The following is a 26,820-nucleotide window of genomic DNA, read 5'->3' as shown; positions in this document are numbered from 1 at the left end:
AAAACCATTGCGGCTGTATAATTAACTGCAGTTTATAGTCCTTTGATAAAATATGCATTAGATGTACTATAATGTTAAAATAATTGTTTAATTATTTTATTTACATTAGAATTTTATTATACGTCCAAACCAAAATAAATTGAAACTTAAACTTGATGCTGTAACATTCCGATTTCGTGACGTCATACATTATGATGACGTGGTTCGTTTTTATTTTAGAAGGACTGTATAGTCCGTTCAATAAAACAGTGATCTCCCGTCATCTGAATTGATGACGTCAAAACGTCGCAATGTTGCCGCATCAACCCTGAATTCTAGTTCATTTTGTTTCCTAGAATTACTATATTAATTATCTCACCTTTAGTTGTTTCCAGTCCTATCACCCTGTCTTGGAAATTTTCAGCTTTAAATGCCATATTCAGAATCATTTTTCATCATTTTCTCATTCATCAAATCAATATTTGCTCACAATTCCATCATTTGTCAATTTCTACTTCAATGTGCCTGATCGAGTTCATCCAAACCAAAGGGCTTATTAACTAATCCTGCATAGAACAATAGACTAATAAAACCTAATCAATTGTTAACCCAGCGTTTACCTTTTTCTATTAACTTTTATTGTTTTCACATTATTTTTATTATCATCTTGCCATCAGTGACCTTCCTTGATTTTATTATATGCATATATGTCTGGAAGTTCCATTCGACCTCTTCGTGGACTACCTTTACACCATTTCAAGCCTAGATTACCTAACAGTGGACGAAAGAATGCTCTACATTCCCCGAAGAACTGCATATCTCTAAGCTTTCTATTGATATTTTTCAGATGAACACTTTCCTATGAAATAATGTTTATGTTGAAAAAACTACCGTTGTCACTGATCTTATAAATTTGATACATTTGATCTCTGATAGAGCTAACATCAAACTGATCTTGACTCGTCACCCCCTTAGTATACGGACGGTCTCTTTTCGGTGAATCCAACTTTTTCGTTTTTTGAGATATTTCAGTGCCCCTGTCCATACTAATATTTAGTGGAGTTGCAATATGCTAAAAATACTTTCAATAAAAACTACATTAACTTAATATTTAACAGTAAAATTGTTTACCTCTCTATCAAATTTTACTGACAAGAGGGGGCTTCCATTACTTCGTTCCTGTTAGATGTAACTGACGAGAGACGCAATCTGTTCTGTCTGGCTTCGACATTTTCAATCAGAGTAATAATAAGCAGCGATTTGAAATCTACCACCACACTCAAAGCGTTAAAATAACGTTTGCCGCTTGATAACCTGTAGTAATTATAATCAATATTTTTTTCTATTAACTTTTATTGTCTTCGCATTATTTTTATTATCATCTTGCCATCAGTGACCATTGGGTATATTGGTTCGCTTCTGAAATATTCATGTCTCATCTAAATATACATATAGAAATAATAAGTCTTCCTTGATTTTATTATATGCATATATGTCTAAAGGTTCTATTCGACCTCTTCGTGGACTACCTTTACACCATTTCAAACCTAGATTACCTAACAGTGGATGAAAGGATGCTCTACATTTTTCAAAGAACTGCATATCTCTAAGCTTTCTATGCATACTTTTCAGATTAACAGGTTCCTTTGAAATAATGTTTATGTTGAAAAAACTACCGTTGTCACTGATCTTATAAATTTCATATATTTGATATCTGATAGAGCTAACATCAAATTGATCTTGATTCGTCACCCCCTTAGTATACGGACGGTCTCTTTTCGGTGAATGTAATTTTTTCGTTTTTTGAGATATTGCAGTGCCCCTGTCCATAGTAATATTTAGTGGAGTTGCAATATGCTAAAAATACTTTCAATAAAAACTGCATTAACTTAATATTTAACAGTACAATTGTTAACTCTCTATTAAATTTTACTGACAAGAGGGGGCTTCCATTACTTCGTTCCTGTTAGATGTAACTGACGAGAGACGTAATCTGTTCTGCCTGGCTTCGACATTTTCAATCAGAGTAATAATAAGCAGCGATTTGAAATTTATCACCACACTCAAAGCGTTAAAATAACGTTTGCCGCTTGATAACCTGTAGTTATTATAATTAATATTTTGAAGAATTTTACAGACATATAACTTTGGCATGCTGATTCAGTTAGATGTTCGAACTTCTTCGAGGCAGCATTCAATCTCTTTTGAAATAGAATAAACTGAAGAAAAAAATATCGTCTTCTGACTCTGAGGTCACTGTTATTTTGAATATAGTATACATATTATATAAACATTTCCATTGGCGATTTTTAAACTAAATTTATTTAAACATCTTATATATCAATTTGCAGAGCTTACGATGACCGAGCATGAGGTCTAATCGCAGGGCACCACAACCTTCGCAGTTTCTTTCTGTGACGTCACGCGCTGGGTACTGTACGGCTGGGCCAAATTAACGCAGGTGACGATTTAAAACCGACGAGAGTGCCTTGAACAAGTCCACCATGGAATACTGCAAATTGGAGACAAGAACAGTACTATTTGCTCAACGGATTATAATACTGTTGTTATCACGTACGTGTAAATAAAGACGGTTGCCGTGGTGATAAGTCTTAAGTTATGAAATTGTTTTGTTTCGACACAACAGGAAGGATTGTTGTCGCAAACATGTCGAGGGTTCTTGTGGTCTTACTGGGGTGAGTATACCTTTTTTATTCGTTAATTATTATCGTATTAAGTGCGTTTTCGTTTTAAATATGCTAAAATTAGATGTTTCTGGTTGTAATTAGCGATTTAAAATTGCTAGTTGTTTTTATTTTGTTATTAGGTTGGTATCATAAAACATATACGGCGTGACAGGTGAATAATAATATTTATGTTTGTCGGTTGCTTTTTATTGCTCTGATACCAAAACAAGTTTATACAAAAATTATTTTCGTATAGTTTTTATTCTGCGAATGAATTTTCGCATAGTTAAGTAAATGTTTTGTTATTATATTTTGGTAGTACCTAGTGAGTTTATTTTCGAGGGTTTAGTATTGGTATGTTGGTCATTATTTTTCGGTTTCTGCTACATATTTCATTTCATTAGTATAGATTTATAAATTTTTGAAGATGTCGAGTTTTGTGTCTGAAAATGTGCATTTGCGGTGCCTTACTTTTTTGGTTTCAACAGAAGAAAAAATACCCTGAAAGTCATCGTTTGCTGGATGAGATATACCGTGCATTACTGAGCATGATCGAACTGTAAGAACGTGTGAAACGTGGTTTCGCCAATTTCAATATGGTAAATTTAATGCTCAAAACAAGTAACGACCTGGTCGATCGAAAACATTGAAAGATGCGGAATTGAAGGTGATATTATGCGAAAATGATGATTTTTTTCGTAAATATCAAGCAAAAAACATGGTCATCACCTGGCGAAGCCGGCACATAGTCTCCAAGGCCAAATCACTTTGGTCGCAAGACCAGGCTCGGTGGTTGCGTCTGGTTGGTGTCGTATATATATATATATTTTTTTTTTCTGGCCTAAAAGCCAGGCGGTGGAATGCATGACGCATACCTGGTCGCGAAGACTTGCCCTGGAGTGATAAGTTGAACCGGGTTATGTGGGACTGCCTCTGGGCTTACCAATACACTAAACCAAAACCGCCTCACAGTTGACCCCTGTGGATCGCTACTGCTACTGCATTAAATTTGGGGATATGGCCCCCGCTGATCGGGCAGCCGTTATTGGGCACGAGGGCCCGGCGATTCTATTGATTCGCGAACCTGAGTTAACACACAACTGGATACTGTTGTATGGGGGCAAAAGTTATGAGCGACGGATGAGGTCGTTTCAGTCTGGAAAAGGGGGGAGCTTGGCGGTGACGCGGTGCTAAGCTCCCAGCATGTCGACCAGCTGGCGAACAAGCGCGTTTTCAGAAGAACTTGAGCTGAGTTGTTGTTTGTGGAATGATTGAGATATGAAGTGCTTGATTTCTGGGGTGTGTTTCCCTATGAATTTGATTATTTCTGACAAACCCTGGAGCGTTTAATATTCTCCTGAGGAGCTTATTTTGGAAAACTTGAAGCCGTTTGACCTGGTTGGGTGTAACAAACTTGAAGTAGACATTAGATCCGTAGAGGAGTACGGACCGAATTAACATCTTGTAAAATAAGCATTTGATGGAGATGGGAAGTCTGCTAGAAGGGCAGATTAGAGAAAATAGCAGGTTTGTTATCCCCGAACATTTTTGGATTGCTTTCTGGATTTGGGAATGCCAACCGAACCTCCGGTCTAAGTGACTAGGTACGTGACGTTATCCAGTCGTGGAATTATTGCAGTGTCGATGGTGTCGTATATTATGAACTGTTGAAATTTGGAGTGTGTGCATTGATCGAAAAACGTCCGCAACACGCTATAAGATATTGATAAACTGATTTTGCAGCATGACAACACGCTCTCGTACAACAAAGCTAGTCAAAGAACCTGGCTTCATCCGATTGCCACCATTTCACATCTATGGGGTACACACTTGCAGGGCAGTAGCTAGTCGATTTTAAAAATGTTAAAAATTGTTTCTATGAATGATTTATATTTGAGATTTATATTTTATCTTGAGATCATTATGATACGGTGGTCATTATAGAGGTAGGTGTAGTTACATAGGGGTTAGGTCTTAACAGTAGAACATTAATTGATGTTGCCTTCTGAATGTCTTTTAGATACGCATATTTTTACTAATCCTAAAATATACAATTAAAATACTTTAAACTGGCTTGTTTGGCGCAGTGAAAAAGACGACAGGATGGTCCTACTGTAGCGATAGTCGCGGCTTCGAATCCTGCTGGTCATGGTAGTAAATTTACGCTTGTGATTGTTTAACATTTGTGATTGTTCTTAGACAAGAGTGCAAAATCCGAAAAGGAAAATGATCTCAGTCACTCCAGTAACCAGGCTGGGTGAGACCGGATGTCTTCTGGGATGATTTCTAAGTTGGTCACTCACCAGTCGGTAGGCTTAATGCTGAGGACTGTGGTTCGGAGCCCACGTTAAACTGTAGATCCAGTCCAGGTAAACCCTCGTTGGTAAAATGGAGACTTTAAAATATCTTAAAAAAAACTTTAAATTTCATACTAAGTTAAGGTATCTTTTAGTACTCCGTACGTATAATATTTGCCGAACAAACATGATGGATGTTGAAGCAATTCGCGTCATAATTTATGAACTTTACGAAATTCATGAAATCACGTACATTACAAAACAATATAGCCATGATTTTGTTTATCGACAGTAATTTCCTTGATTTGCGTTTTGCCTCGACTAATATATCGCTTGGGCTAGGCGGTAATTTTAAAGCAATTTCGGTTTTACTTTCTTTTACTCTGTATATTTATATAAACACTAAATTGTATTAAATATCATTATATTATTTTTATTTTCTAAAATACACTATAAAATTATATAGTATTAGTTTAGAAATGAGTTTTTGTTAATTTAATTTATATATATATATATATATATATATATATATATATATATATATATATATAGTTATATTTTAAAAATTTATAGTTAATATTAATTTTCTTTTCTTTCTTTCTAAAATACAATCTTTATTCAAGCCACAAGAAAATCATCATTGATCAAAGACATCAGTGATCAAAATACGAGTAAATATAATATGCAGCAATCTAACATAGTTCGATCACTGAATTAGTATTATTATTATTATTAGAATTATTATTATTTAGTTTTAGAAATTGTTTCTGATGCTACAGCAGAATTCTTTGGAAAATAATTAATATTATTTGAACTTTTATTTGAACAAATTTCCTTAACACACAGGCGCACAAAACATGGTGATGGGTGTGTACCTTTAAGTTCTTATTCTATATTTCTAAATTTTCTGGCCATAAATCTTTTCAACTCTTGACGTTGCATGAATGATCTTTATCAAAAATGCTTGTATAGCCATGCCCAAATGAATTTACCACTATGATAACAGGTCAATTAAAAAGTCCCCGGCCTGACACATAGATGGTGCTACTAGAATTAAATCCATATGTTTTCTAGTTAGCCCTAAGGGTCAAAAGATGCGTGTCTAAATTTGCCAGCTGTCGGATCATTAGTTTGTGAATTATAGTATTTTAAGTGAAGCAACTTTTGTTATTGTGAAAAAATTGGATAAAAAGGAATTTCGCGTGTTGATAAAATATTGCTTTTTGAAAGGAAAAAATACAGTTGAAGCAAAAACTTGACAAAAGAGGTTGTTACCGAAGAAAACATAAAAAAAATCCACAAAATGATTTTGAATGACCGTAAGTTGAAACTGACTGAAATAGCAGATACTCTAAAGATGTCGACTGAACGTGTACATCATATCATTCACAAATATTTGGATATGAGAAAGCTCTGTGCAAAGTGGGTGCCGCGCGAGCTCACTTTTAACCAAAATCAAGGACGAGTTGATAATTCGGAGCAGTGTTTGAAAATGATCAAGTGTAATAAGGCCGAGTTATTGCCTCGATATGTGACAATGGATAAAACATGGCTCGATCATTTCACTCCGAATTCCAATCGACAGTCATCCGAGTGGACTGCCCACGATGAGCCCGCTCCAAAACGTGGGAAAACGCAACAGTTGGCTGGCAAGTTTATGGCTGTATTTTATGATGCGCATGGACTAATTTTCATTGACTATCTTGAAAAAGGAAGGACCATCAACAACGAATATTACATAGCATTATTGGACCGTTTGAAGGACGAAATCGCCAAGAATGGCCGCATTTGAAGAAAAAGAAAGTGCTGCTTCACCAAGACAATGCACTGTGTCACAAGTTAGTTAAAATGATGGCAAAAATCCATGCATTGTGCTTCGAATTGCTTCCTCATCTACCGTATTCTCCAGATCTGGCCGCCAGCAACTATTTCCTGTTCTCAGATCTGAAAAGAATGCCGAATGAAGAGGTGATCACGAAACTGAGACCTATTTTGAAGCAAAGGACAAATCGTACTACAAAAATGGTATCGAAAAGTAGGAGGGTCGCTCTAATCAGTGTACCACCCTTGAAGGGAATTATGTTGAATAAAAAAAAGTAATTTTGGTAAAAAAATGTGTTTTACTATGGTAGATCGATGACTTTTCAATTGATCTGTTTTTTTTTGATACTGTTATATCACACGAAAAACGAACCGAAAACTTAGATTTGTTAATTTTTTCATGGAAGTCACCTCTGCTTCTAGATTTATTATGATTTTCATTTAAAATGTTATAGCAATAATGATGCATTACTATGTATTTCTTTTGAAATTAACATATTGTTAATTAAATATCAATAAAATATGTATATAGTCAATAATACTATAAATATAAAACACCAATTTGTAATTAATATAAAGGTGGTTAAAATTATTAAAAAGGATTCCCAGGTTTTTGTTTTATTAACATTTCAACAACGCTCCTTGGTTATTGATATTAATTAAGCTGCTGTTGTATAATTTCAACGTTTCTACAAAATAAATTGGCGGTTTGTTCTTTATACCGAGTCGTTTTAAAGGTCATCTTTGGGGTTTTTATTCTAATTTAAATTTATTTTTAAATATTTTATCGTATACATCGTCCTTAGATATTCCTATAAATATGTACAACTGTCTTTTCAAACAAACGAATAGTCATTTCAATGAAATATTCCATATAGGAAGATGTTATATGATGAGAACTTTCGGTGTTGCTTATGATTATTTGATATTTTTTAAAAATTCAAAGCTAATCAATGTATTGAGTTACAATTTTATGTGAAATTGTCTTTATACTTTATACTTGAAGCAAAAGTTCATAAGCTATCAAAATTCGTTCGATAGGTATGTCTAAACCATTGTAATCGGCGTCTATGTATTGTCGGGATAAACATTTGCCATAAGATGTTACACTGGCTGACTACACACGTTATACTGGAATATTGTTATTAACAAACTGCTTGCAGTAGCTATTTGGAATTATCACAGAATGCCAGAACAAATTTAATAGACTTTAGGGCAACAGGATCAGCTTCCAAAGCTGTCCAAAGTGATTTTACAATATATAGCTAAATATTTTCAGATTGAAAAATTGCTTGTGTATATTTGACTTCTATAATGAATTTTTTCCCTCAATGCTTGAATCAAATGTATCAGTATAAATAACTTTTGAACAAAAATCATATACAATTTGTGTTGATGATTGTGACCAATAAAGTAATCAATTGTTGAAGGTGAATATTAAACTGACTAAAAACTATATTAAACTATTTACGTTGACGGGATAAATAATTATGACATTTTTATAGTGTTGCTAAATTTTATTATATGCATTTTAATAGTTACTATACATTCTATTTGTTTTTCTTCTTTTACGAATATTAATGATTTTAAATGTCAGAACGTCATTCCTTTTCGGTCGTTACAGAAATAACGTCAGAATTCTCCAGCAACACGAAAAAAAAACCTTCATCATTCTCTAATACAGAAAGATTTATTGCTTATTTACATATACATTCGTATATCACATCGGATGGAATTGTACAGTACAATTATCCGTTTCTTTAACACAATACATATACAGAAAAATGATACTATTCACAACGCATCTAAATGAAAAGTAAAAAAATATATGGCAGTTGAAATGGTATAGTTCATTTTCGACTAGTATTCTCTGTTGGTAGTACTAATAGTTTATATTACTTTAATCTTTAGTAGTTTGGGAGTCTTATTCAGTTTCGTTTGATTCAGTGGTGGTGACAAGAGACTTTGCGTCCTTTTCGGCTTCATCTACCTGGCTGACAGAACCACTGCTGGATGATAGTTCGGACTCAACTTCGGATCGGGCTTCGAAGCCTGATCGAAGACCTACCAGGGGTGATTGAGCTCCAGCCAAATTGTTGCTGATTTCATAAGAAATCGATGGTTGGACTGCAAAGGATGCACCTCCTACTGGATATTCACCACTTCTGTACGATGCTGCGGTTGGTTGGGCTAGTGCTCCCAATCCAACAAGGTTGGACGATAATCCTTCGCCTTTGAAGCTAATGGAAGCGGGAGTTACTGCTACAGCTGGTCCTTGGCTTAGTTCTCCCAAGCTACCGGATAAACCGGAGCTAAAACCACCTGAAGCTCCATCCAACGAAATGGAGGATGGGGTTGAAGAGTAGCTGACTCCCAAGGCGGGTCCCTGGCTGAATCCGCCGAAGTTTCCGGATCCAAGACCTCCTGCGGATCCGAAATCGATGCTTGCTGGAGTTGATGACACGGTAAGTCCCACGGCAGGTCCTTGGCTTAAACCACCGAAGCTGCTTGATAGACCGCCAGCGGAACCACTGAATCCTTGGTTCAATCCAGCCAGGTTAGCTGAGCCTGATAATCCAGCCAAATTGGCTGAACCCGACAGTCCAGAAGATACTTGACCAGCTAATTCAGAACCAGCGCCTTGCCCTTGTTTGCTTTGGATTTCAGCAACTGCCGCTTCAGCTTCGGCTTGAGTCTTGTATTTGATGAAGAAAACGTCGGGTTTAGAGGGTACGGTTGGAGCTGGTTGTTCGATGTTGACGATGCTCTCATCTTCGGGTTTCTTAACCAGTACGAATACTTGAGTCTTGTCCTTGGTTGGTGGTGGCGCTGGTACGTTGATGATAGCCTTGTTGCGGTAGCTTGGTGCCTTAACGAAGATAATCTTGTTGTTTTCTCTGGCCGGCGCTTGAGGGACATTGATCTTGGTCACGATTTCTTCTTCTTCCGGACCGGAGAAGAAGTAAAGGTGCTTTGAAACTTCGGTCTTGGAGTTTGTTTGGACTCCCGATGAAGCTACGGTGTTGAAAGTTACTTTTCCGGAGGTGTGAGTGGCTGCGCCGGCTCCGATGGATCCGGATACTAAGGATGCGATGTCGACTCCGGATCCGGCATTACCGAAGGATTCGCTCAAACTTCCGCCGGATGACTGGCTCAAAAGTTGCGATCCTCCGTTGAAATCACCGAACGAAGAGAACTGACTGGCTCCAGGTGCGTACGACAGAGAGCCCAAGTTGAGAGAGGCTGGAGCACCGGACTGGTAGGTGCTAAGGTCAATGCGCGAAGGCAATCCCGAGGAAAATACTCCTCCTTGATAACCTTGAACGGCTAAGGCAGGAGCAGGAGTAGATAATCCGCCCAAGTCCAGAGACGATCCACCGAACTGGGGAGAGGCTCCGACGGAGTTAACAGATACGCTCGACTCTGGGATGGATCCTACAGATCCTACAGATAAGCCGGAAAGAGAACCGAGTGAACTGCCTAAGCTGCCGAAGCTGCCTAAGCTTGCAGACGGAGAGTTGTAGGAAGTAAACTGGTAGGAGGACCCACTTGGTGAATATTGGGGCAAACTTGAACCGGCATTGGCGTAGTTTCCTAGAAGGGAGGCCCCTGATGCTTCAAAACTTGAAGATGTCGGACTGGGTGCGGCTGAATAGCCTGAATTTACCAGATGGCTCACATCGGCAGTGGCCAAGGCTACAAAGACGCTTATCTGGAAAAAATAATCATAAATTAGAAAAGAAGCAGTTACAATATCCTTGCTTTAAAAAATTGACTTCTAAAGATAACATTTTATTTTGATTAACAATACCGATTAAAACACGATAACGTGATTTTTGAATTTTAGGCTTGTAGTTGTTTTGTTAATAAAAAAAATTGGTTCTCTGTAATATCAAAAAAATGAAACGAGTTTGAAAGAGCAATTAAATCATCATTATTATTAATCCATAGTTATTAATTATTGCTTTATTTTATAAACTTTAATAAATATTTTTATATGATTTTATTAATATTGAAAATAAATATAGTTAGGGCTGTATTAATATCTATTACCCTAGAGGATCTGACCCTATGAAGTTTATATTTTGCAACAAAATGTTGGGAGTCAGTAAAGATTAAATTTTATGAATAAAGGAAAATTAATGATATCGTCTAAGCGGATCCGTAGTAGAACTGGAAATCTCAAGAAATTTCGAATTACCACAAAATTACGGAAAATGGTGGCGAGACAAACAAACTGTTAAACAATCGTCTGAATTATCGGTTTTTCGCAACTAATAGACAAATAACTGTATGGTACTTACCAGTAGAATCTTCATGTTAAAAGCAACCGCGGGCTTATGCGCTAGGTGATAACAAATATGAACTTATATATGTTCCCCACCCGAAGAAGGACATCCTATTGTCAAGGCCGTGCTAGTCACAAGAATCACTAAAAATCCACGATGTGAATTCGTTCACCTTTAGTCAACCGTACCGGGTTTCGATCGAAGATTCGCCTCGGATTTTACGTAATCGACCAATAATATTATTTGAATAAATAAGATGAGATGACGGAGAGCGACAGTTGGACCGGATTGCGGTGTCAAGTGGAAATATGGGGAATCAGTCGGATTGCTACTATTAATATGTGTAGGTCATGAATATATGTTAATTTATATCATATATAATTGTTAGATTAGCTATTCTGAGTATACTTTTTGTGGAACGTCACTTTCATGTTATTGGGTATGAAGTTTTCACTTGAAAAGGGCTCCTGGAATTTTACGATGCAATAGTTTGTTCTTGTTCATATCTTCTCCATCATTTTAGTTTGTGATAGGTTCTTTATCCAATGAACATGAAACATACTATCTTGTTCGTCTTGTTTCGGCTTTCTTCTCACCATATTTGTTTTGAATTAAACGAAATTATTTTAAACATGTTTCAATAGAGCTGGTCGATGTTGAAATTGAATGAAACAGATTGTCCAGGTTCGTTGACGGTGGTGGCTTCACCAACGTCGTTTTCAAAAATGCTTGTACTAGTGAACATGCTATGGTCGTGTAACTGGTTATGGTGATTTGGCATCAATGACTGAACTGAATAACGGGTCAAATACCGATTGCCAACGTTAATTTCTACAAACTGGAAAACCAACATAACTTTATTTGTTTGAAATAGATTTTATCCTAAACTCCAATTTCTATTCCGATATTTGGAAAAAAGTAATAAACGAATATACTAATTAAATTTTGATATTCTATGATGTAGACTTATTTTGTTTAATAAGCCTTTATATTTTTATTTCTATGCCGCTTCAGAATGTTATAATTCATTATAAAGTTTTGATCTAACCAGATATATAGTTTTTATGAACTGATTAGCTGGCTTTATTTAATATAATATTAAATTTTTTGTTGCTTATAGTATTATAATAAATATATGATTTTCGCAAAATATGTTTAACAGTCTTTCATTATCAGTAATAATCTGATGCAAGAATAAACAAATGCTACTCCTGATATGTGGGTTTTTAATATGTAATTTTAATCAGTAATTAATAATATAAATGCCATATCATACTATACCTTAGTTGTGATAATTAATATTATATTTCATTATAATCGATATATTACGGTGGTTATCAGCTTAAATTGGTTGTTTGTTTGTTAGTTCTCCCTTTGTTCATTCTTTATTGTTTTCCGAGAGAAGATATTTGATTAATATGCATTCAATTTTATTTTTATCTTAATGAAAAACCGCGCGGCCTATATAAATTATTTGTTATATCAGATCAGTTCAGATAATGCTTCATTGATAAATGATGATAAAAAGACTGTGGAATACATTTTTTGTTGTAAACAGTTTATAATAAATAGATTTTTCACTTTATTAGTGCTTTAATTCATTTCATTTGATACAACATTTCTATCTGTTGTAATTTTCATTTTGTGTCAGATATGCTAATCAATATATTTAATGTAATATATTAAATTTTTGTATTCAATGAAAAAAGAATACTGGAAGCCAATACACTATTCTATATAAGTTATAATTTAGTGGAACGCTATTAGAATCTTTTTTTCATGGCATGTTTTCCTGAAGATCCGTTTATTTTCAACTAAATGAAAGAAATATGTTTTTTCATTAGGTGTTTCCATGTATTTTGATTAGCGATATCTGCTGGTGAAAATGCAAAAGCAAACAACTGTTAAACAACCTTACTGGACTATTACATTTTATGGTTTTGGCATGTTTTTAAATAAAATATTCTAAGTTATCTAATTAATAACGCTAATTAGGGAATGATCTAAATTGTGTAATCGCACATTATTTACTTTTGTTGTTTGGTTTGCAAAAATGTGTTGCCGAAATCCATAGAATACTTTTATATACATATGGTAATACTGCTACTTCATACACCAATTGTCGATTTTGGTTTTAACGACTATGCCAGTGACAAATAGCGGTTTCGACAGAAAAGTTCGAAGACAATGCACCACAAGATTTCTTGGACGAAAACTCAGCTCAATCTTTCAAATCAAATATTTAATAACTATTTCTGATGGCTCTCCGTGGTGCATTATAACAGGCGATGAAAACTGGAGTTACTACGACTACGTTAGTCCAGTAGAACTTTACAACCTAGTCAGATCGTTACAATATGGTTTGGATGGTTCACGGTTTCGAAATGCTGCCCAATAAATGCCTAAAAAATGATCAGAATACATGCAAGCACCTAATAGAGAATAAATGCTGATAATGAAAAGTCAGACAAATATAAGAAAGACAAATATAAGAAGAAAAACTATGTTTGTTTTGCTTAGTTAACTTGATGCAATATTGTAATTTAATAGCACTTGTAATTTTATTCCAATTAGCCAGTACATTTTCCTGTATTTCAATTCCAGTTCTTTTTTTTTCTTCTTTATATGTTCCTTCCAGCGAAGTTTTGCATCAAGACTCAATCCGAGATATATAGCGTTGTTGCTATATGGAATGATAGTATTATTTAATGTTATAGGTGCTTGTACGGTCGGATTGTAGGTGAACTGCACATGCACATATTTACTTTCGTTAATTTTTATTTTCCAAGCTTGTGTCTAATTATTTATATTGTCACTTGCCTCTTGTAATTTTCGTGAGGCTTCTTCAGTATTGTCTCCAACAGCTATTATCTCAGTATCATCAGCAAATGTAGTCATCGTAATATTCTCCTTAATGATACATCATAAATGTAGAACAGATAAAGCATTGGCCCCACTTCCTGCTTGTATACCTACTTTAGCTATCTAAGAATATTATTAGAATTATCTAAGAATAAATCTGAGCATACTTTTTTACTTTCGTAGGCTTTTTCAATAACGTCTGTTACAAGTTATCATTAGATAACAATGTACTGTAGAGTGAGTCTACACTCAAGCCTATTTGATCATATGGAATCCAACAATGAGCAAATCTAATATATCCATGATTGAAGGGTTTCAAAATAAAGTGTTGCGTGCATTTGTTGATGCTCCGTACTATGTTTCAAATGAAGTGATACAACGCGATATTCCTCTAAAAACCATAACGAGTGTAATTCAACGTGATTGTGTGAAGTACTTCGAAAGAGTGTCGGTGCATCCCAATGTATTCGCTAACTAGCTAAATATGCGACGCGATAGTGAAGTGCATAGATTAAATCGTTTAACACCATCTAATCTGATTATTGGACGTATATAGACTTTAGAATAAGCTTTAAAATGAGATTAATTAATTAAGATAGTGTTTTATACAGGAGGACATAAGAAATACTTATTGCATATAGGGCAGATTGTGGAACCACTAAGAGTAATAAAAAATGTCTGTATCCACTTATTCATATTATTACTTGCGTGTTACAGTTTTCTGATTTCTTCTTCGCTATTTTCAAGTAGGTAGAGAACAGGGCCCAAAATACTGCCTTGCGCATGTTTTTTCATTGTTGAGTAAGCTTCTTGTTTGACTGTAAACATCCTGGATGAGAGTTTAAGAGTTCAACGCATTGCTTTGGTAACAATATTTTATGGAGTTATTATACGTGGAGCCCTTACGGGAAACTTTATCGAGGGCTTCCGCTAAGTCAAAGAATATAACTGCTGAATGTTTGTTCATAAAAACACTGATTTTATAAGAGTTTTTTTAATGTTTTGGGTATTACTGGTAGCACTGAAGTTTATTAATAAAATGTTATCATTGTTGTGAATTTGATGGTATTTTAGGTTTTGGAATCATAATAAATTGTTATTTTCCAAATATCCGCGACATATTTTAATTGGAATGCTGTATAAATCTGTTCTGTATTAAACTGTTAACTCGATGAGTTAATCCCTTTTTCTCAGTAGAAGTTGATATAGATGAAACTACTATCTTCTAATAGATGTTACTTCATCCTCGTATTATGTAATCCAGACTGTAACGAACCTTCACGGAAGGAAGAAGCTAAAAAGGAGATTTAATAAAGATACTAAAAACTATAAATACATCTGATTATTTAATTCAATCAATATAACTGAAACAAAAAAAATAACTTTTAGAGAAAAATAATTGATATTTGTTATTCGCTGTAAATCTATTCTTACCAAATTAATCATCTTACTTAAGTATATTTTATGTTTTTTTTATGGTGCCCAACAATCTGTTGCAATAACAAAACGGATAAACGGCGAAGAATTTGGTCGAATTCTATTTATGTTCGGGCTATTACATCCTCAACCTTCCGTCTACACCTACATAAATTTTATTTTCATGATTATCCCGATGTGCTAAATGGACGAGACTTACCTTCACCGCATCTAATTTTATGCCGTGTTACATATATCGAATTTATAAAATCTTAAAAGTTCATCGGGTTTTGAATGCCTGCAACCCGTTCAGGTTAGAATGCGCTACGGTTGCTTCATAGCCGAATTTTTCGGAACGTAGAAAAAATGTTGCGAAATTGACATTATTTCGCGACATTTTATGGTGATATATTGTGTCATATACATTCTTCTTTGGTGTGCACTGCACTATTGCACGATTTTATTGATTCAAGATATTTTTACTATATTCATTTAATTAATTCACTTATCAATTATTAACTCACTTAATTATGACGTTTTTAATATTTCATTAAGTTCTATTATTATATTCTGGTTGGTATGAAATATTGCTCATGTTTATCAAAATATTGCCGAATCATCTAGCCAATAATTGTACCCATTTTTCTGTCTACAATTTCACTCTGTATAATTAATTACCTTTTTGAAGTTTACCTAAAATAAGTGGCAATTGATGAAGGGACAATGTTTGTTGAATGCGATGAATGAAGCAAGGTTTAACACGGCCATTTTCACAAACATTGCTCGTCAAATCAGCGTATTTTTAAGCTGTTATGTTTTTATCAATGAAATATATTGACTGTATAAGTATGTTTTTGATATATAAGAGTAATATATTGAATTTGATATCAGTCATAATATGAGTGTTAATAACACTTTTAGCTTAATTATACAGTAAAAGAAAACTATTTGTCTTTTGATGTTCGATAATTTGACATGTGATATATTTTTTTATAATTAATTAATTATTACATTGTTACTAGTCGTTTGCGTCTAACCTACAATTGTCTTTATGATAACGTAAATCTAGGTATATAACTAGGAGGACCCATTGGCTCTAACTCAGTCTCTGGTGAAATAATGTTTACACATGTCACTGCTGAATTTTTTATTATATGTACCTCACTACAGAACACTACACAAGATCAGATAGTTTGATCCTTTTGAGTCTGTGTCCTGTTCTGGTGGTATCCAAAAGCTGTAATACTCCAATATTCTCATGAGAATGGAGTCTTTCCTCATGCTCCTTTGCAATTCTCTTTGTTCTGAAAAATTTTCATTTTATTTATGTTACTCTTTGCAGAACACCCCATAATTGAACTCCGTATGTCCATATAGGTTTCAATACTTGGTTATTGCGATTTTCTTCGAATTAGCCAGAAGATTTTCCTATATGTCAATTCCGGTTCTTTTCTTTTCTTCATTATATGTTCCTTCCAGCGAAGTCTTGCATCAAGATTCATTCCTAGATATTTAGCGTTGTTGCTATATGGAATGATAGTATTATTTAATGTTATTGGCGCTTGTGCGGTCTGTTTATAGGTGAACTGTATATGTACGTACATATTTATTTTCATTAATTCATATTTTCCAAGCTTGTGTCCAATTATTTATATTGTAACTTGCCTGTTGTAATTTTCGTGATGCTTCTTCACTATTTTCTTCCACAGCTATAATCGTAGTATTATCAGCAAATGTAGCCATCGTAATATTCTCCAATTGTGGCATATCACAAGTGCAGAGTAGATAAAGCATTGATCCTAGTACACTTCCTTGTGGTACCTGCATCTGCTTTAGCTTCTTTTATTGTAGAGTAAGCTTCTTCTTGATTGACTCTAAACACTCTGGTTTTAATGTACGATTTTAATAGTTCGGTGTGTTGCTTTGGTAGGATTTTCTACAGTTTATAAGCAAGGCCTTCATGCCAAACTTTATCAAAGGCTTGTGCTACATCTAAGAATAAAGCTGAGCATAATTTTTTACTGTCGTAGGCTTTTTCAATAACATCTGTGATTCTGTGGACCTGATAAATTGTTGAATGCTTGTTAATAAACCCAAAGTGGTCTGTTGGTATTTAGTTTTTTCTCTTTATGGGCATGTGATATGAATAACATAATTTATGCAAAACAAATTTTTTAAATGTATAAAATTTATTTATTTAAGATTTTGTACAGTATATTTCTCAAAAATATTATTTTAGTTAGATATAATAGTTATATTACTTAGAATATATTATACAATCATTCATTGTGTGTTAACAGTAATTTGCATTATATAGTTTTCATTAGTTTATGAATATGTTTCTCTCTTTTTTATTCTCCAACCATTTAAGAATTTGTCGAATCGGCAATAACTTTCTTATATTATTTACCTAATACAATAATAAGTAGAAGATAGTTTCAGTAAGTGATTTCGTGCACAAATTTATGAACTGAAATTTAATTTAATTGTTATTCTATCATACTGTAATAGCTATTTTATGTGTCTATTAATTAGGTCGGATGGTAATATACGTTTTAGTCCAGCTGTTGCATTCACTTTGTGCACATTCAACCGTTTGACAAATTCACTGCTTTGGGTTGCACTGATACTCCGAGTTGGGATGTCGATATATGTATTTTGATATTTTTAAATAATATAGATATATTTGAGAAAATATATTAATATTTCTTTTGCAACCAGCAGTAAAAATATCGATAATTTACAAAAAAATGTAACGGTATTTTTAAGAGAAAATAATAATATTAATATTGTGATATTTTTAATAAAAATTGTAGAATAATAAATATAATAAAATTTAAAATTAAATGTTAAAATGGACTAAACCAAAGTTCCTAAAAATTTCAGAACAAAAGTTTGAAAACCTTAGGTTTTGGTTTACGATATTTACCTTGTAATTAACAACTATTAACACTTCTTCAAAAAAAAATTGGCTGAAAAAATATAGATATTTTGTTGGTATCCCTACTTTACATTGACAGTTTGGATTCCACCCGTTATAGCTCCCAGACGATATCGCTCTGAATTAGTTTGTATATAGATATATAATATCGGGCGTCCACTATATTAAGCACCAATTTATTTTAAAGGATGGAGAGGTTGTATTTGCACCTCGCAGCTCGATACCGTGCCGGCTTGGTGGCGCAGTGGTAAAGGCGATGGGACGGTCCTTCTACTGTTGCGACAGCTGTGGGTTCGAATCCTGCTGGGGCATGGTCGTAAATTTATGTTTGTGATTGTTTAAAATTTGTGAATGTTCTAGGAAAGAGTGTAAAATCCGACAAATAATATGATCCCAGTCACTACAGTAACCAAGCTGGGATGATTTATAAAGTTGGTCTCTCGCCAGTCGCTAGGTTTAATGCTGAGCCCACGGCCATGGTTCGGAGCCCACGTTAAACTTTAGGCCCAGTCCAAATATATATATATATATATATATATATATATATATATATATATATATATATATATATATATATATATATAAATCGATACCGTACCTATAAATATAAACTACTTTTTTATGTACCTCTTAGTGAAGTTTCAAGACAAATAATTATCTTTACCAAACTGTATTGCTGTTTTTGTGTAACTGCAAATTTATAAAAATTTTAATTAATTTTAAATTTAGTCGGTAATTAATATTACGGTTTTTATATTCTGGAATAAAATATACTGGTTAATATTAATATAATAGTTATACATTATATATGATTTTCGAATAGCTGAATTATTATATAAAATGATTATTTCATTACTGAACATTTATATGAAACAGTGATGTTTTTCAGTTAATTCTTTGATGGTATTATCTGTTGTACTTAAATTACATAGATTAAATTCAAAATTCAATATAAACTAGGAAATTATTTAATAACTAAGAAATAAAACAACCAATTTTATGGAAAATACTGTTGAGGTTAAAGGGAATAAATCACAATAATGCGAAATTAAATAATTAATTTAGATTTTTTCTTATCATTTCTATAAATATGCTACACATAATCCATACTAAACAATATACCCAGAAATGTATTAAATAAATACACAAAATTAATATAATATCGTGAATTAGATAACAATTTTCTTTAAACGATTTTTTCATATCAAAGCTGTCTAATCTGTGCGAGTATATAAACAGAACTTACGGTATTCGAATGAATATTAAAAACGTGCGTTATCGCATGTGTGACGAATCTGAAAGTAAACGCACTCGAATATTTGAAAAAAGTCTAGACTATAATTGTTTTTTAGTAAGCTTTTCTACTAACATTGAACCAAACAGGTGTGATCGGTTTAATTTCGGTATTAGCTTTGTTTTATAAATAGTTTTGAGATAATTACTAGGTTGTTCATTAAGATCGGAGAAATCCAAAGGGAACTGCTGTAAACCAAAATGAAAAAATTCATTTGTTTGCAAAAAATAATATATTTTAATTATATATTATTTAATAATATATTATTTAAATAATTTATATTTAATATGATTTGTTTCAACTTTGATACATTTTTTACAACGACCTTCTTATTTATGGATCTTGTAGGGTTTCGGCGTTGTAGTGTTTCGAAGTTGTGCACAATAGCTCTTTGTAATCAATTATTATTAGGTGACTGCATCTATTTTGATCAGCGATATCTATTAACGAAAATGTGAAGTATCAATTTAAGCAACTACATAAAATAACAATTTTTGCATTTAATAACAGGTGAATTGAAAAGTCCCCCGCCTGACACATAACCCTAACCCTTAAAAGATGCGTGTATAAATTGGACAGCTGTCGGATTATTAGTTTATGAATTATATAATTTTGAGTGAAGCAACTTTTGTTATTTTGAAGAAAAATATTGTTTTAAAAAAACAGTTGATGCAAAAACTTGGCTTGATACCGAGTTTCCGGACACTGTCCGAGGAAAATCAACCATTAAGGTTGGTAAGTTTAGACGTGGTGAAATGACCACCGAAGACTGTGAACGCAGTGGACGCCCAAAAGAGGTTGTTACCCACGAAAACATTTTGAAAATCCACAAAATAATTTTGAATGACTACAAATTGAAATTGAATGAAATAGTAGACATTCTAAAGATATCAACTGAACTTGTACATCATGTCATTCACGAATATTTGGATATGAGAAAGCACTGTGCAAAGTGGGTGCCGCTCGAGCTCACTTTTGGCCAAAAAAAAACGACGAGTTGATAACTCGGAGCAGTGTTTGAAGATGTTCAGGCGTAATAAGGCCGAGTTTTTGGGTCGATTTGTGACAATGGATGAAACATTGCCCCATCATTTCACTCCGAAGTCCAATCGACTGTCATCCAAGTGGACAAAATCCATAAATTCTTTGAATTGCTTCCTCATTCACCGTATTCCCCAGATCTGGCCCGCAGCGAATATTTCCTGTTCTCAGATCTCAAAAGAATGCTCGCTGAGAAAAAATTTTCGTCGAATGATCGCCGAAACTGAGACCTATTTTGAAGCAAAGGACAAATCGTACTACAAACATGGTATCGAAAAGTTGGAGGGTCTCTATAATCAGTGTATCACCTTTGAAGGGAATTATGTTGAAACAAAAAAAATCTAATTTTGCCAAAAAATGCGTTTTACTATGGTAGGCCGGGGACTTTTAAATTGACATGTTATTAGACACTACTCGTAGAATACTCAAAATTGCATTTTCGACTTATATTAATATTGTAGTTTTATTTGAAAAAATCTGCTATAGAAATTCATCAACATATTTTAGGAATATATGGTGAGGTGGCTTTGTAGTATCCCAATTGTAATATCAGTGATTTAAAAATTATGATTTTGATGAATATTATTATGAATTGCGAGACTTATTGCACGAAAACTCAACTCAAACTGTCCACTATTTGGCAAATTACCATTGTTAATACTGTACTGTATTGTATCTAACCACTGTTAGGAAATGATACACTCTTTATTTCATAACAGGTGTCCTTGAGCTAAACTATGACTCATCTACCAAAATAAGTAGTAGCCGAAAGGGGCAATGTTTGGTGAATATTACGGATGGTCAGCTTCCATTTGAAAATTATATGTTATCAATTTTTTACTTTTTTGCAAGCAGTGATGATGGCCACTCTTGACTAACGAAGTGGTAGAAGAAGAAAAGTTTTGTGAAAAGGTACGGCGGGTGATAGAATTTTCACTGGTTTTGTAAGACATGAACGAACAATTACAAATTGCAAAATCACTTGATTTTATTTTTACTTACATGCAGTTTATATTCCATTCATAGTCCAGTGTAATTATTATAATTATTATTATAATTATATTAGTGTAAATTAATATATATATATATATATATATATATATATATATATATATCGACCCCCGGTGATTATTTGATGATTTTAGTTTGAACTTTCAATTCGGCACTTTCATAAACTTTCGGCGTCATTCTTCGTTTTTTTCTTTGATAACAAATTCATTTTCACTAAGGTTTGCATTAGCCAGCATTAGTATGTAAATTCTATTTTCCCTTCAAAAGGTAATATTTTATCAACACGCGAAATTCCTTTTCATCTTTTTTTTCAAAATAACAAAAGTTGCTTCACTCAAAATGCTATAATTCACAAACTATGATCTGACAGCTGTCAAATTTATACACTCATCTTCTGAAGGTTAGGGCTAACTAAAACATATGGATTTAATTCTAGTAGCGCCATCTATGTGTCAGGCCGGGGACTTTTCAATTAACCTGTTCAGTCATTACCTCGTATGACTTACCGACGGCAGAATATTGTTGTTGAAACTATGGATTGATGGTGATGATGACTTGAACATTATTTTGTTGACCGATGTCCAGTCTTACGCTATCAGGTTTTGAGTCCTGAATTTTGATATTGTAATTATGATGAATATTGAAACATTTTTCCATAAAGTTTTAATGAATATACACCATTTTTAAAAGTATATTGTAAAGAAGTAACGGTTTTCAGAGAAAAATACTGAAATTTTTTATATTTTGTGATTTAAATTCGCGTCCAAACGTTCGCCTCTATCTTATGATGTTAGTATGTAGTTAGTAAATAATGAAGTTCGGCGCGAAACCATCAAAATAATTTATTTTGCACATTAATTATGAATTCTAAAGCATGCGTATCAATGAGTAGTTAATGATCCTATATAAAAACAAATGAAAGGATAAAAATATAATAGAAATAGTTCGCATAGAATAAGATGACACTCGCATCCTAGGCTTGTTGAAAATTTAGATGCATTTACAAAATCGATAAAACCATATCTACACTTGTTCTGAATATACAAAAAGGTATTCAAAATGTATATTTTCCACATGAATAACATATTTTAGTAGACGGGATAGTTAATTTATAATAACAGGTTTATTGAAAAGTCCCCGGCCTAATACATAGATGACGCCACTAGAATTAAATCCATAGGTTTTTTAGTTAGCTCTAAGCCTAAAAAGATGTATGTATAAAGACAGCTGTCGGATCATTAGTTTGTGAATTATAGCATTATGAGTGAAGCAACTTTTGTTAGTGTGAAAAAATTGGATAAAAGGAACTTTGCGTTCGGTTTCAATTGAGCTGTTATATGGTTCATTAAATAACTATAACGTAATTTGTTCTGATTGGTGATTAACTTATCATGGTTAATTATCAATCTGGATCTAAAAGTAAAAATATATACATATTTATAAATCCATTAATCCGTTTCTTATTTTCTTTAACCTAACAGATTTAATGCACTGTTCATATTTTTGAAGTACAATAGATCCGATGCTGTTTGCATTATTTACTACTTTAAGAAATAGTAGACAGGAACTTAATCTAATATTATTCTATCGGTATTTTGAATGCCATCGTTAACGAAATTGGCATTTCTATACAGACGTCAATAGAAAATAAACAAAATGTGGTACAAAAGCTTTAGATAATTGCTTCATTATAAACAACTTCCTCAAATAAGAAATGTTATATTATTTAAGCGGTATTTTTTCTGTTTATGGTAAGTTCTCGGTTCTTTCGCCGATGCGGAAGAGAGATGTAATTTGCGTGGTCTTCAGGGTTATCTAATTAATAAAAAGAACGTATGATGAACAAACCTGAAATTTTTCATTTTAAATATAAAATTGACCTCTAATCTTAAATATTTAGGTTGGGTTAAATGTATATATTTGTGGCGTAACTCTGCTTTCAGTGTATATATTACATTTTTAACATTTATGATTTATTAGTTAATAGATGGATTGGAAAAGTTTCCGAAAATAATTCAAGATTAAAATTAGAAATGGATTTTTATCATTTCTGCGAAAGGAATAAATAGCGATTAAGACGTCTCTTATTTCAAAATAAATTCTCTATATTTATATGATGTTTTCTGAGATTATTCTATCTAATTCAATGCTGTTATTAATAATAGTCCAGAAAGTTTCATTCAGTCATACGTACATATGTGTTAGTTTTAAAGTTAAAAAAAATGTTTTTCAACTCTATATTTCGTAGCTCGCAGATTGAACTAAAGCAAATGAATTATATAAAATACTCAACCCATTTCAATGCTACGAAATATATCTAAGATATTCGACAAATTCCTGTTGAAATGCTAAAAGCAGATTTATAGAGAAAAACCTTAACGACGCCTTTTTTTGAAAGTGCCTAAAAACAGAAAAAGTCTGCTCAGCTCTATCGTTAGAAGTAGTTTCAAGTTTTTGATAAATTTTAGCATGAGGGACAGTGGTTTCATGTGCAGGTTTAAACAAATATTATCGAATTAGTACACTGAATACGCGAAATCCTTAAATCACAGACGGAATATTTCTAAGTAAACAAGAGCGAACATACTCAACAATAAAATAAATTAAAGTGGGTGTATCAAAACGCGGCGCCACAATGGACACCTATTTTAAGAAAAACAACAGCACAACAACATTTACAGATACATTACGGTGCCTATTGGAGACCGCAGAAGTAACCAGAAAAGTGCAGTAAGCAAGTAACAATATAAGTAACTGGACTGGGCATGGAGAATAAAATGAGGGTGCACCGATAACTAAAGAATACTACCATTCCATATTACACACATCAACAATAGTCTGAATCTTAACGCAAGACCCCATTGATATGAACATATTGAAACGAAAAAAGAAAGAACTTGAGTTAAAATGCAATAAATTGTGTTAGATAATCGGAATAATACTTTGTGTGTATAATAGGAGTAATACTTTGTGACCATATTGTTCAGCCATCTGGTTTACTGTGTATCTTCTATAAGTCCTATTTCTAATAAAGTAAATTAGATAAAAGACAATTAAACACTTCATTTGTCTTTAAGGTATAACAATTTAACATAGTTCGCTCTTTAACATGGTATTTTATAATATTTATTTATATTTTGCAAGCCTTTGTCGAACCACTTGTTCGCACACTCAGTTTTTTAGCAGCTTATTATCAATCCAGAGCGAAACAGTTATGGTTCAGGTGCACATGGTAGTCGTCCTTGCAGAAATACATTAAATCTTCTCTAGGAATAAAATTATTCCTGTTTAGAGCATGAAAAACAATATGTCTGCGATGAATTATTAAAAAATATTACTAACAAAACTTAATAAAATATTATTCCACAAGAACTGTTACCTTTTCCAGTAACATTTTTTGTCTTTACATTTTTTTATTAACATCTTAAGAGGGGCCATTTTTAAATATTCATGTCTCGTCTAGATACATGTATTGACATAAAAAATCTTCCTTAATTTTATTATGTGCTTTTAAAATGTGTATTATTTTCAAAACAATATCTGAAAGACCCATTAGACCTCTTCGTGAGTTACGCCATTAAAATCCTATATTTCCTAACAGTGTATGGATAGTTGAAAGAGTTGAATATCCAAAATTTTTCTACGGATACTTCCCAGACTAACAATTTTCTCTGAAATAATTGCATTAAATTATGTTGTTATCGAGAAAACTACTCACTATTTTTATACATTTTATAAATTTGATCTCAGATAAAGCTAATATCAAAATGATCTTAATTCGTTACCCGCTTCCTATGTAGACCATTTTTTTCGGCAAATCTACCATTATATTGTTTTTAATTTTTTGACAGATTTTGGTCACAATGCCTTTACCAATAATATTCAGTGCAGCTGCAACACGTTAAAGCATTTTCTCATCAATATATGTAGTATCCATAGTCGCTTTTCTAACGCATTTTGCTGACAAGAAGAGGTCCATTACTTGGTTTTTGTTCGAAGCAACTAATTTTCTTTTTCTATAACATCTTTATTAGATACGCTTTGTACAATCTTAATTATAAATTAATTTATTATTCCACTTCATTTGTATTTGGATTAATTCACAAGCAAGACGAGTGCGAGAAAATATATCAATATGTATTCCTCAATTATAAACTTATAATAACTCATAGCTATAGTTTACATTAAAGGTATACACTTTATATAAGTTCGTATGGTTTGGTTCGCTTCAATCTCCTGACATCCTGGGCGCTGTCCAGCAGTTGTATTGCTTTCACGTTGGTATGATTTAGTAATCTTCTTTCGTGTTTCAAGTCGAAATCTTGGATAACTTTGCAAATTCATTTGATTTCCAGGTCATCGTGCAGTTCTTCGTTGGTTACGTAGCGACAGGCATTGGTAATCAATAGAAGAACTTTGTTTTGATGGCGTTGGATGACTAGTTGATTTGAATTTTTAGTGCAACCCCATATTTGCACCCTATAAATCCAAATTGGCTTTATGATTGTCTTATAAATCAACCTATTTGATCAAGCAACTCATTAAAGACGTAATTTGTTTCCGAATCTAACTATTTCTTGGCTTTGGCATTTTCAATCAGAGTAATCACAAATATTAAGCAGTTATTTGAAATCTAACAAAACAAGTAAAGCACCAAAACAACGTTTGCCGGTGTATGAAGTCTAATTATTATCACTAATGTTTTAATTTATTTACATGTTTGGACGCATCAGATAGCATTGTATCTCTTAATAACTAGAATAACATAAGAGCAAAAAAATACGGATTGATTTTAACGAATTTACATACGGGAGTAGCAATACATACGACGTCGTGATGACGTGAGTTCACTGTTATTTTGGGTGATTATATGTTGGATTATCGGGAGTCTAGAAAGAAGGCAGCGTCATCTGCATAAAACGCAGATTGTACTGTTTAAACTTAAGGAATTGTAATGATCAGTTTTCCAAGTATGAATGTATCAGATTTGCAATTCCATATCATTATATCAAACTCTAACGCCTTGAGAATTACTCTATGATGTCACACTTTAGCAAAACCTCTGGCAAGATCTTGGGAGACAGATCCTTTAATGACTTTTGTTGTAATTTTTTTAAATTTTTTTACCTATAACTTTTTCAGCTGAACTTTCAGCGTACCAAACCAACTCAAACAAAAGGAA

The 26,820-nt window shown here is 33.1% G+C and overlaps 2 protein-coding genes across 3 annotated transcripts in view; one reads left to right on the top strand and one right to left on the bottom strand.

Annotated features, from left to right (window-relative positions):
- The window catches only part of swi2 (Protein singed wings 2), a 91,102-nt gene that overhangs the window by 18,370 nt on the left and 45,912 nt on the right, over nt 1-26,820 (top strand). The window contains exons 1-2 of one of the 2 annotated variants that reach the window (XM_076403007.1): nt 2,337-2,553; nt 2,627-2,675. The exons of the other annotated variant lie outside the window; for it this stretch is intronic. Of the exons in view, the coding sequence (XP_076259122.1) occupies nt 2,484-2,553; nt 2,627-2,675 (119 nt within the window). The 5' untranslated portion in view covers nt 2,337-2,483. Of the gene's footprint in view, nt 1-2,336; nt 2,554-2,626; nt 2,676-26,820 lie in introns of those variants that run through there. 2 annotated transcript variants of the gene reach the window in all.
- On the bottom strand, nt 8,456-11,383 carry LOC143195651 (uncharacterized). The gene is made up of 2 exons (XM_076402991.1): nt 11,089-11,383; nt 8,456-10,496 (listed from the first exon to the last, which is right to left on the bottom strand). Exons 1-2 carry the CDS (start codon nt 11,101-11,103, stop codon nt 8,709-8,711), a joined length of 1,803 nt encoding a protein of 600 aa, XP_076259106.1. The 5' UTR covers nt 11,104-11,383; the 3' UTR covers nt 8,456-8,708.

The sequence above is a fragment of the Rhynchophorus ferrugineus genome, unplaced genomic scaffold (genome assembly GCF_030347505.1).
Source record: "Rhynchophorus ferrugineus isolate W39M unplaced genomic scaffold, kcgeb_rfMv2 rfM1, whole genome shotgun sequence".
Taxonomy (NCBI): domain Eukaryota; kingdom Metazoa; phylum Arthropoda; class Insecta; order Coleoptera; family Curculionidae; genus Rhynchophorus; species Rhynchophorus ferrugineus.
Note: the sequence above shows the minus strand (reverse complement) of the source record. Positions and strands in the feature narration are given on the sequence as shown.